This window comes from Notechis scutatus, chromosome 1 (assembly GCF_049901735.1).
Source record: "Notechis scutatus isolate UNSWTSFEM ecotype Mainland chromosome 1, rNotScu1.2, whole genome shotgun sequence".
In the NCBI taxonomy this organism is placed as follows: domain Eukaryota; kingdom Metazoa; phylum Chordata; class Lepidosauria; order Squamata; family Elapidae; genus Notechis; species Notechis scutatus.
In genome coordinates this window covers 113917542-113930298 of record NC_142009.1, presented here as the reverse complement: position 1 = coordinate 113930298, position 12757 = coordinate 113917542, and the positions used below count along the sequence as shown (strand labels likewise).

At 38.5% G+C, this 12757-nt stretch overlaps 1 protein-coding gene across 1 annotated transcript in view; it reads right to left on the bottom strand.

Moving 5' to 3' along the window:
- Nucleotides 1-586: 586 nt before the first annotated feature.
- The window catches only part of MDN1 (midasin AAA ATPase 1), a 116495-nt gene continuing 104324 nt past the window's right edge, over nucleotides 587-12757 (bottom strand). The window contains 11 exon segments of the mRNA XM_087943483.1: nucleotides 587-1438; nucleotides 1847-1989; nucleotides 2667-2730; nucleotides 3876-3990; nucleotides 4091-4164; nucleotides 5378-5552; nucleotides 7092-7210; nucleotides 7750-7830; nucleotides 10647-10801; nucleotides 11047-11220; nucleotides 12060-12261. Of these exon segments, the coding sequence (XP_087799609.1) occupies nucleotides 1250-1438; nucleotides 1847-1989; nucleotides 2667-2730; nucleotides 3876-3990; nucleotides 4091-4164; nucleotides 5378-5552; nucleotides 7092-7210; nucleotides 7750-7830; nucleotides 10647-10801; nucleotides 11047-11220; nucleotides 12060-12261 (1491 nt within the window). The 3' untranslated portion in view covers nucleotides 587-1249.

Genomic DNA, 12757 nt, shown 5'->3' with positions numbered 1-12757 from the left:
TGGCAAATTGCCTCCTTCCTAGGGCTGAGAGAAAGTGACTAGCCCAAAGTTACCCAGATGGCTTTGTGCCCAAGGCAGGACTACTATTCATGATCTCCCAGTTTCTAACCTGATGTCTTAACCACTACACCAAACTGGCTCTCACAAAGTACTTTAAATTCTGTGCTACGTAAACTCTAAATACTTTGCAACATTAAGTTCTAATGCATGCAGTATCATATGGCTTTCAGTTCAATATTGGTCTGGGGAGGTATACATTCAGTAGATATCAGACAGATGTTGCTTTCCAAGTACTGTATATATCCCCTTTGTAATTTATGATTATTGCATCTATACAAGAAATAATATTTCCTCCAACTTCCATTTATAAACCTTCCTGTTTAATTGGTAACTTTGCCTGGGTCAGCAGTACCAGCCACATCTGGACTCCATGAAATAGTGCAGTAATCATTACATCGATCTTTGGTTTACATACAAGAATGGACAAGTTCAAGACAGTGTCAGAATTTACTTTCGTTCTCAGATTTAATCCTTATTTAGATTATTTTAGGCCTGATTAATTCCTTCAACCAATGAACACCATAACTACAAACAAAAAGATGGCTTTATTAATAATCACAAACAATGCATAGTTTTTGCAATGAAAAAGGGTTGGGGAGAAAAAATCCCTTGCAAGTGTGTCCTAATAACTGCCTTGGACAGAAGGCAAAAGTCACAGTGTAAAATGATAATTCAGTCTTTAATGTAACAAAAATACCCTCGCAGCAACCATTTAGCAATATTTGCGGCAACCATTCAGCAATATTGAATAATTTCAAGTATTCAAAGGAAATTATTATTATTTTTGGCTGTGTAAAATTTAACCTCCCCATCTCCTCAACACAGGGTCCACTCACGCAGGTGACTTAAAAGCAAACTATTTTTATTATAGTTCCAACAGTTCAAGTTCAACTTCCTCTTTTGGAAGCAAAACTTGCTTCTTACTATTCAACAAGCCTGCCTAATTCCTAATGATGAGGATATCAAATAAACCCTAGAATAACTTACTGAAAGTAAAACAACAACAACAAAGAAAAAATATGTTTTTTCACTGTTTCCCAATACTGGCAAGGAAACCAGGGATGATGTCTGAGTTCATCATGGATTGCATAGTCTCCTACACTGAGAAGGGAAAATGCAAGTTTGAGGTCTTGGATTTCTGGCCCCCTTGAACATCAGCTTATACGCTTCGATGAAATCTTGGTGCACTCTACAAACTGTCTGAAGCAGTCACCAGTTCAAACCATTGCCTAAGGGCGTCGCTGAGAGTCTCTGGCAGGGCATTCACATCTCTAAGAATTATGTAGAAAGGAAAGGGAAATTCTTCCATGTATGACCTTATTTCTAGCAATTCTCCAGGCTGTGTGAATACAGGTACTTTAATATCCAAGATTGAATCCTGTGAATGAAAATAGCAAATTAACAAAAGTAAATACTGAATTACAGATTTAAACTTTTCTTACAATCAAGTAATATTCTGTGTACACTTGCTTGTGTTAAATCAAATGAAAATGGTCAGGAGGACAGCACAAAAAATGAGATTTTTCTCTTCCTGATAATTATGTCCCCCCCCCCCACCTTTTAATTTTTACAGTCACTACTTGATTAACAACCTCAGTTAGCAATCATTTGCAAATACAGTATAATAAATGGTTATAACAACAAGAGCAGCAGCAGCAGTAAAAAGCACTTTCTACTGCTACCATTTGAAGGGTAACTTAGTACATATCTAATATTATAAATTTATAATTATATATAACATGCTTTTTTCATAGTTAAATGTAGCACAGATGCATATATAACTTACCCGTGAATTAGGATTGTCCAATATTACAAATATAACGAAGATATTTGCATTCTGCACAGATTGAACAGCTGCTTTGACATGTTCCTTGCCCTCAAGGAAAATACCTCTTCCATCTGATACTATTAGGAGTAACTGAGCAGTTTCTAGTAAGAGACATATTTTCAATTGTTAATAAAGCCCTGAATCAAATATACAGAAAACAAAAAATATTCCAAGAATTTATAAAAGCTCTGTACTGCCTAGTATTTAAAAAAATGAAAATGTTCTAAAAATGTATTGTCTATATAGGATAAACTAAATGGACTCTAAATAATTTTTTAAAGTAAAACATAATATTGGTGAATATCTTGTACATAACTGAAGAAACAGATCTTAATCTGTCTAGTAATACAGTAATGATTTGCTCTTTTATTTACTTTTGTATATTGTATTTTATAATACTTTATAACTTAATAAAAATGTTTAAAAAAATGAATTGAGGAACTAAGAATTCAAATGTTTCTTCTTTAGAACATTTATTAAGAAGTACTATTCAACACAACATTTTAAAGTTTAAACATTCAAACAACTGAGTTACCCATTTCAACATTGTTCCAGTGTAAAGTGCAACAAGGGCCATTCTGTTTGAGATGTTGTGACCTTGAATGCTAGGCACACCTTTATCAACCAATCAGCAACTACAGATTCTTATAGTCAATGAGATTTTATTTATTTATTCAGTTTAGAAGTTGCCTGATTCCAGAACAACTCGGACAGCTTTCACTTAAGGTATGCTACTGTATGGCATCAGTGATTATAAAAAAAGGAGTCACAGACACACCTGGATTGATGTTTGAAGACAAGTGTTGTGCTGCAGCAAACATATTTATTGATGATTCTAAAAACTGTTAGAAGAACACAAAAAACAAATATTGTGAGAAACAACCTCTGCCCTGAAACTGTCACACTGATTCTGTGACAAAGAATAGGAAAACGCCCTAATTTGAATTATACACGTTTAAGACTATATTTTTCCAAATTCTATCTGAAGCATAGCAGTAAGCATTATTTCATTTTGAGATAGTTTCCTGATAGAACAAAGTAAATAATTCTTTTCCTCAGCAGAAATTAAGCAATACCCTGGGTTCCATTTTGTTAAGAGTTACTGCAGTCATTACAACAACATGGCAAAGGAGGCATTTCATTGCTGAGAATTCCTGTCACCCTCTCTACGTCCAATAAGGAATTGATCATCCCAATTAAGGCCACTGGACAAGAAGCCAGTAAGTAAACACAGTCTCCTTTATTGCCATAATGAAGGCCTGAACAGAAGAATGTCTCTGTCCTTGGTTGTGTTTACTTCTTGTCTTGCTCCAATTATGCTCCAGACGCTGTTTCTAGTGCTTCACTTCTAGAGAGGGTCATGGAAAAGCAAGTCACCAAGTAGGACCAGCCACCAGAAGACTCCACTCGAGGGCAATGCTGTTTCAGCACCCAGCATATACTTTCTAATGCCAAGTACTTAACCAGTCAGGGAAAAACTCCCCATGCTCCCATTGGAAACCAACTGGGGCAGAACAATGAAGCCCATCACCCTACAGAGTTCACAGATGGTTCTTAATTGTAACTAGATCAGGGGTGCTATGACCATGATGATGGAAATCCCTCCTCTCTCCAGAATATCAGTTGCTCAGAGAAAATGATAAGATCTAAGGGGTTACCACCATTACAATTTGGGCCCAGTATTTGAGACAAGTCTATGGTTATCATGGGGAACATGAACTCCTGAGGCTTATCACAACCAGCACCCAAACAGGTAGAGTGAAATCCCGAGGCACCAACAAGTGGGGAAATATTTCATTTGATTTATGTGCTGCCCATCTCATCTAAAGGCTACTTCCACCATCAACCGAAAGGCAATTCTAAAAACTTGGGGAAGGATCTTGCCATTCAGCTTGAAGGTAGGTACACCAGCAGGATCTCAGATTTGTCTCTACAATGCAAACAGATGTAAAGCAATGGACAACATGACCTTAAGAAGTGATGATACCTGAGCTAGTTTAGTCTTCTTTTGTTCAAATTTGCAGAGTTGTAGTACTCTTGCTCCTGATCGGTTATTGAATTGTTCATGGAATGGATGTAGCAGCTGAACTGCCTCTCCAAAACTAAAATAAAGTGAAACATATTTTTAAAAACTGTGTCCCCTGCAAGAATTATATTAATTTTCATTACTGAAAACTCAATAAAGGTTTAAGATATTCTTACCTACATACTGCAATTTGTCCCACTTCTAAAAGTGTCAAAGCATTCCCGATCACTGCTAAGGATTCATATGCAAGCTACAGAGAACAAGTTGATACAGTTGGAGTTCATTGGTGAGTAGGTTTAATAGTAATTATTATCAGTAGGTTTTAATATAAACAATTTGGTACAGAATTAACATTCAAACTGCAAAATTCTAAAAATGTTTGCCATCGATAAAATCTTTTCTGAAAGCTTGTGATGCCACATACTTTCACACAAACTCTTCAAGAAATTAGAAAATCACAATGACACTTTCTTTAAAAACATCAAGTATCTCAAGTACTAAGCAGTCATTGGGGCAGAAGCAGAGATGTCTGTACATCCATTGACGGGCAGTGAGATATTTAAACTCTGCATGAGAACTGGCATTTGGGAAACCCCAAGTAGCAAAAGCACGAGAATGACAGAATGAGCCACAGGCAGTCTTCGAGTTACAATGACAAAGGGGGCAAAAATTTTCATTGCTAAACGATGCAATCATAAAGCACAACATCAAGAGACTGTATCGCTTAATAGCAGCAATCATCGCAGTCCTGGTTGCTGTTGTTAAGCAAATCCTACAGGTCATGAGCCAAGGATCCAGCCTGATCCAAACCACTCCTGGCTTGATCCCTTTCAATCCCGAAGTTTCATAAAGTGAAAGACTCTGTCCTCTTCAATTGCCCTTGTGGATGCCTTGTACTCTACTGGCTTTGCCATTATTACGCTTGCTGGTCCTGCTGGCGTTTCCAGCCTTGTTACCCGCAGCTGACCTTTGCTAGCTTTTTCCTGCTGCTGCAGATGAGCACACCCTACCTGGCCCTTCAGGAGTCCCTTCCTGGCCATGCTTGCCCTTTGTCCCAATTTAAGCATGGCCTTGTCCAAATCAGGCACAGTCTTCTTTCAAGGTTTTGGAAACCGGTAAGGGCAAGGTGGCAGAAAGACCAGTGAGCACAGGACAGCCAAAAGAGCAGAGATTGGTGTGTGTGTGTGTGTGTGTGTGTGTGTGTAGAGAGAGAGAGAAGCATTTGGGAGAAGTGCCCCAGTGAAGAACAAATGGATTGCCCCTAATGCCCAAGTTTTCATCATGTGACCATGGGGTGCTGCAACATTTTGGGTGTTAATTATCATATGTTATGAATCCCCATAACTCTGAATGGTTGCCTACGAAATGGCCATAACAGTACATAGGATAGGATGAAACACAGAACAAATATAAATGAATTCAGGCCTGTAAGATCAGAATGTTCTATATTTAGAATTTTTTACCTGTTTAGAGTGATTGTCTACCATGCTGGCAGAGTCATCAAGTGCCAAACAAATCTGGTATTGCCGTTTGCTGGGTTTGGTCCTTCGTAACCATATTTTATCTTTTCGGAACTGGCTTGCAATGTATGGAATTATTTTGCGCATGTTCAACCTTTTTCCTGTTCTATAATCACCTCTGGTAATTGGGAACATTCAAAACATTAACACTATAACACAATGTTATAAATATCATAACACTATGACATATAATATTTATCGTAAACATAACATTTATGAAAATAACCTAAGCAGAATATGAGTTTTGCACAACTCAGCAAAGATTTAATTATCAGAAATATTGGTTTAAGATTGCTAGAAGAAATTGTTATAGTACTACATATGTGGTTATTGTATATGTGCACTTGTCTGATAACAGGAAAATGTGATGTTGGTCGAGACAAAGGGTTGGAAATCATTTTAAATATTTTTCACAGCTCTTCTAAAAATAAAAACCTAGGGAGAAATCCAAAATATTAGATACAAATTGCAAAAAACTGTTGCTCGTTACTTTCCAGATAAACAGAACCATGTGTTATTTCTGCAATCTCAATTAATCTTGCAATCTGAATAAATTGTGCCAGCTGAGCCAACATTCATTATGCATATTTTATTCTGGTTTAGTTTCTGAGGAATATTGTCTTTCTGCTCTCTGTTCTTAGGCTCTGGAAGTATTTATTCAGACATCTCTCTGAAGCACAACTTACAGACTGGTAAACATATCTTTACTAGCATAAGGGTTAAAACTTTTTCAATAAAAATAAAAGATGAGAGATTTAAGAATATGCAGATTATACTGTCAAACTATACAGTCTTGTTGCAGGTATACAAACTCCAAGCACATATAGATTTCAGTCTGCAAATGCTTATACTAAAATAGTTAAGCTGTTGTAGTTAAAGGAATCAGACTCTTCGATCATACTAAAATATGGAATACGGCAATACATAAATGCAGTAAATAATTAAGAATTAATACACTTGAAAAAGTGATAATAGCATTTAATCAACATACATGGCCATTGGACTCAGAATGTTAATTCAACTGACATTTTTAACGTACCCATTTAATGAATACTGGTGTCCTTGTTTAGTGACTATAACTGGTTCTGGAGAAACGGCTGCTAAGTGACATGGTCGCTAAATGAACCATGTGAGAGAGATGGTGCAAAGATCATTAATTGCTGCCATCTCATTCAGATAAAGTTCTCTAGTGCAGTGTCCAGTGCCCAACTGTTCCCCCCCTCCCCCCCTTTTTTTTGTCTTCCTGCAGGATGAAGAGATTGCTTAAACAAACTATTTTTCTGAGATGCTTTTCTCTGCAGTGCAGTTCTTCCTTAAAATGGGCTAACCTCAAGTTCTCCTCTGGGACTTTAACTAAATAAGATTTAAATTAAAAGTCTCCCACAACTAGCACTGCTGGTTGAAACTGACTAGGCCTTAATCAGTTTCACAATGACTTTTATTGTCATAAATGTCCATGCTTGTTACAATGTTTTTTTAATTATTATTTGTGTTTCTTGACCTATTTGCAAACAGTCTTGTTCATATATATGTGTGTGTGTGAATAGCTGAGGCAGTTCCCAAACAACATTGATTTCACTGTGTTATGAATTTCACTATAAAACTCTGTTCTGCTGATCAAACTGTTTCGCTGGTTCCTCCTTTTTGCTCTACTTACTTCAGCTTGGCTGCCTGAGTTGGTTCCAGGAGGAGTCGGAGCTGCTCACAGAGCTGCTGTGACAGAGGCTCAGTGAGCAGGAGGTATCTCTGCCACATCTCTTCGGCAGCCGCATCCCCCTACAGGTACAAGACAAAACCCACGTAAAACCCATTAGTTAAAAAGTGGTGATGGGACCCAGATTGTTTATCAAATAACAGGGTTTTTTTAACTACAGTACTTTAGCAGTAATGCAGAATACACATCCAGGGTGTCTATGAAAATTAGTATTTGTTCCCAGTGTTGATGTATTAAAAATACTAGATGTGGTCACACTTCAAGCTTCCAATATTTATTTAAAAAATCCAGAAACACCTTTGAATAAAACAGCATTAAGAGTACATCATTTCTTAATACCTTGATGTCAGTAATTTAGTAATTCTCTCACAGGCTTTCAGATGTAACATTTAATACTTATTTAATGTAAAGTAAGTAATTTGTTGTACAATTTTATGATTATAAAAAACGGCAGTTACATGCTGCAGAAGATTATCAGGACCGCCACACAAATTTGAGACAATTAAGCAATAGTATTTAACATGACTTCAAAACAAGACTTATTTACCTTTCTCATTAAAAAAAATACACAAGGATATCCTTAATTAAATATGTTACCAACCTCTAAAGGATTTCTAATCTTCCAGGCTTCAAGCTGCTTCTCTAGTTCTTGCCTTAGTTCTTCGGGGTTTTTAAAAATGTGCTTAAAATATAAGAAATTGGAATAAGAATCCAGCAATATGAACAGATTAGTTTTAGTGTGAGGTAGAAATACTCCTTCAAAGGGTAACATTAAGTTGTGAGAAACCTTTAGAATGCTCTAGATAAATATAGAACGTGACATTTCTTCTCCAGACCATTTCATTCTGCCAATTCTGAAGGTACTCCAGTAGTTTTTTGAAAATTAATCCTCTGAACTGGAAAACAGGTTATCTTGGAAACTAGTAGTCCAAGCTAGAACAGCCAGCTTGACTTCTGGAAAAGTGCTAGATCATCCCTAGAACACCATAATACAAAACAGTAATGCAACATTCCTGAATATGGGTTTTATCTCACATTATCTATTGTCCTTTCTCAAATCTACACTTTGTAGGAAACATTTCAGCAATTCTGCAACCCTGTTTTTACTGACTTGCTCTGATTTTCTGTTATCTATCCTTCTAGAACAGGGCTGTCAAACTCCTAGCCTGCAGGGCCGGATGTGTCATGTGCTGGCCACGCCCATTCCCAGTTTAACGAAGGGGGGAAAAAGTCCCCCATGTGATGACACCGTGATGACTTGAGTTTGACACCCGTTCCAGAATAAATAGAAATTCAGTAGAATAAATAAATTTTGCAGTGATCTGCCAGTTTAGTTCCCTTCTGCAGAAAGATGGCTTAAACTTCTAACAGGTCCCCATGATTTTTAACATAATACAAGAAGTCAATTGAGAAAATCATTTACCACAAAGAGCTGTTATTGAGTGATACATTTTTATGTTTTTAATGTAATAGAAATTCAATAAAGTTTTTTTTTTAAAAAAAGAGAAAACCATTTACAAATTTGGAAAAAGTATTGTCACTAATGATTACATTTAGCCTTCTCTCCCTATCTTTTCTTTTATGTATACTGAAAGTATTTGCACCAAGACAAATTCCTTGTGTGTCCAACTACACTTGGCCAATAAAGAATTGAATTCTATTCTATTCTATTCTATTCTATTCTATTCTATTCTATGCTATGCTATGCTATGCTATGCTATGCTATGCTATGCTATGCTATGCTATTCTAATATCCACTTGAATCAGGTGATATAATTCAAGGGACTGCACCAGTATTTGAGGCAGCTACAGGCTGGATGAAGCTGATGAAGGTGAAAATGAGTCTTGATCAGAATGCTGAAATTTGCAGCTCTATGTCTCTCTATTTTAGTATTCCTTATCTTCAGGCATTGTTAACTTTAAATGTATTTGTAAAATTCCAAAGAGCCAATTTGTAACTATAATTTTTACAGATGTATAATACAGGCATGATATTCCCTCTGAAAAAAAAAATCTGAAAAGTAGCCAGGGGTGCAGGGGTTGCCTAAGCACCCGCTAAGCATCGATCAGCTCCCGCCCTGACCTCAACTAACACACACCCCTTTCTCTCTTTCCTCTCCCCCCACCTCCCCTCCAGGTCTTCCCCAGCGACCCCTCCCTGCACGGAAGCCTCAGCTGGTGCTTTCGGGCTCTTCTTCACCCCCTGCATGAGATCCTCCGAGCTGCGGGCTAAAGGCGGCAGGGCTCCTCAGGGCTGATCGCGCAGGCACCTGGCAGCTGGAGGGGAGGGAGAAGAGACCCGGGCGTGACGTGGGTCCACTTTCCTCCCCACGGGGAACATTTTTGCGTCCGGCGTGGGTAGTTCGGCAGGCGGGGCAGCTCTGTAACCCCAAAGGCAGCTCTCGCCCGGCATCAGCGTGCACACATGCCCACACACAGAACACCCACTCACTATCCCCACAGCGCGAGAATAACAGGAATAATAGTCTTCTTCCTCCCCCACTCCGCCCGCCACTAGCCTTGCAGTTGCGACTTATGTCCCCACTCCTTGGCTCGGTTTTTCCTGCAACTGACTCCCGCCTCACACTTTTGAAAGAGAGCGGCCTGAGGAGTCGTTGAAGCGCGCCGTTGGGGGGTGGGGGAGAGAGAGAAAGGCGTATTATTACATGAGCCTTTTAAACTCGTGAGAATGGGCTTCCCAGGCAAAAACCGTTTATTTACATCTGGGCGGCCAGGAATCGTTTGCAAAACCACTTCGCCTTCGCCAGTCCTCTTTGCAAAGCACCACCGCGGCTCTTCCTTTTTGCTTTTCCTTCCCGAGGCAATGCAGGACTGGAGCCGCGTGGAGCCGCGCCGGGCAGTAGCAACTCCTGACTCAGGGGCCTCCGAGGGGAGGGGAAGGAGGAGAAGAAAGGGGGAAAGGGGGGCAGGGCTGATTCCCCCCCCCAAAAATCGGAATTCCGATTTTAGTCGGAAGAATATCATGTCTGATAATAGTAATGAAAGCAAAGCAACTTTATGCCATTTTAACGTAGATATCTGACTGTCTCTGTATAATGACTCTACAAGGTAAAGTAGTAGCATTAATAATGTCTTTTGCTTTTGTCATAATTTTATCTCCCCATCTCAATTCCAACCAGGTGAAAGTCCTTCCCAAATTTGAACCCTATTGATTCTACATCAATGGTCCCCAAATCTTCCTCTATGGACCAGCAGCAGCAGTAGGGGGAGGGGGGACAGGGGATGAGTTTGCGTGCTGCCCTTTGCTTGCACAAATGGAGCTGTGTGTGCTTGCCTGCTGTTTGCATACCCCAGTTCCCAACAGGTTGTGAACCAGTACCGGCTGTGGATTGGGAGTTGGGGGTCCCTGTTCAACATCACCTGAAACTGTAATCCGCAACAGCCTACAACTACTGCAACATTGTGATCACACTAAAATTTATCTACTTAAATCAATTAGCCCATCATTTGGTTTTAAAAATGAAAGCTGTCTTCTACCTGTACGTTAGGGTCCTTCAAAAACTGATGAGCGGTATGAATAGTAGACTGCTTGTTTCGGTCCAACTTTACTTCTGACAGTAAAGAGTTTGCTTCTCTTTCTTCAGCATCTTCAGAATTAGGAACTTGGCTGTCTGCCTCTATCTGCTCAGGTCCTAGGATTGAATTATACACACTTGCTAATTACTGCATACATCCATATCCATTCCTGTCCTCTACTTTGGCTCATTTAATACATAGCCATAGCAATGTCTTAGATAAAACTAACAAATTATTATTCACTAGTATTAACTTATTTCATTAACAGTATTTTTTGTGCTATTTCCACAAACATACAGGAAGCTATTTCTTAAAAAAAAAAAAAAAAAAGAATTCTCAAGGCAAGAAGTTAATGACTCACCAGATTTGGAAGCTCCAGACATTTTTACTTCTGGATTCAGTTTTTCTACCTCTGAAGTTTTGAGTTCCTCAGCAGAGTGATCTTCTGTTTCCATAGCCAGATCATCAGAAACGGTTTCTTCATTGTCTTCATTAACAGGTAAAATTGATTTCTGTTGTTCTTCACTTGCTACGTCTGGTGGGGACATAAACCAATACAATACTGTTTTCAGATCATATTAAAAAAAAATTACAAGAAGTTCTTCAGCATCAGCACACGAGCCATCATAAAAACCGGAGCCGATCTATGAACAGTCTAGACACAAGCATGGCATTTGTGAAGCAAATTGACTTTCCTCCTCGAACCAGTCCAATGTAGCAAAAATAAAATATGGCTAGCAGTTGCGCACAAAACACAACACAACTCTATACATTGTTAAATCAATATTAAGTCTCTTTAATTCAATGAGATTTAAATGTGCACAGATGTGATACTGGGACTGACTTGTAAGAGGCAACAGGAGGGGATGTGTACTTCAAAAGGTAGTGAAGAACACATTCCCACCCCAAGGATTTCATTTAGTTTACATTTCAAGCTAAACAAAATATTAAGCTAGTTATCATTGCTGTTTTATTTACAAAAAGTATTTACCATTTTCTAAAATGATTTAGAATTAAAAATATTCTCTAGTAACCAATTTAATACCTTTCTCTTTCTGACTACATTAGCAATTACCATTAGATAACAATGCCTGAGGATTTTAAGGGTCAACACTCAAGGCATAGAAAGGTTTCATGCAACCCTACAATCTTAGGATATACAGCATTGTAGACTAAATTGTACAGCATTAGCTAAGGCAGAATGAAAAATACATTTCTCAAAATAAACCTAAAGTATAAATGAATGTAAAAGGAATACAACACCCAATCGTCACATATCTATTTAGTGAAGAAATGTGTATGTTTTTCAAACTATGATGCCATAAAGAGCTTTTCATTATTATTCCGTGTGGTTTGTTGTGAATGCTGCCATACCGTAGGTCTGGGCATCATAGGATTCTCTGCCTTGTTTAATATGCTCAAAGGTGTCAGCTTCCACCTGATGTTGCCCTGGCTGAACTGGTGTTTCCTCTGCTTTCTGGCTAGACTCAATAGTTCTCAGTCGCTTGTGAACAGGCTGGCTCTGATCTCCTGTTGTGCGCTCGTTGTCAGCTTGTCCTGGCTTTCTTTTATAACTCTGAAACACAGGAAAGCACAGCCAGTTAATTTTTCAAGGGGATGAGGCAAATCCAAGTTCTATTCAGGAAAAGATAATATAAAGGTCCTGTTCCTTTAAAAAAAAGAGAAAAGAATTTTAGAGGTGCATAAAGATGACTTTAGGGGCTGCTTGAAAAGCTAAAGGAACTGGGCAAGCCTCTGTGGCTTCACATTATCCACTCCTTAAAATATCAATTTTGTTTGTTTATCTATTTATTTATTTATCTTGACTTGTACTAGGAGGAGATTTGCACAGCAGGAGAATCTGGCCTGCAGGTTAATCTTGTTTGCCAGGCTCCAGATGGGGTACCTGCAAATCTGTGCAAATAAGCAACTAGACCAAAGCCAGATGCCCCACAAATTCTGGTTTACTCTATCACTGGCTCTCTAGTTCAAGTAGAAGCTTTGCTCTTCTTCTTGCCCAAGATATTTTTAGGCGGAGAGCCTTCTGTATATGAAGGTTCATACAACATAGA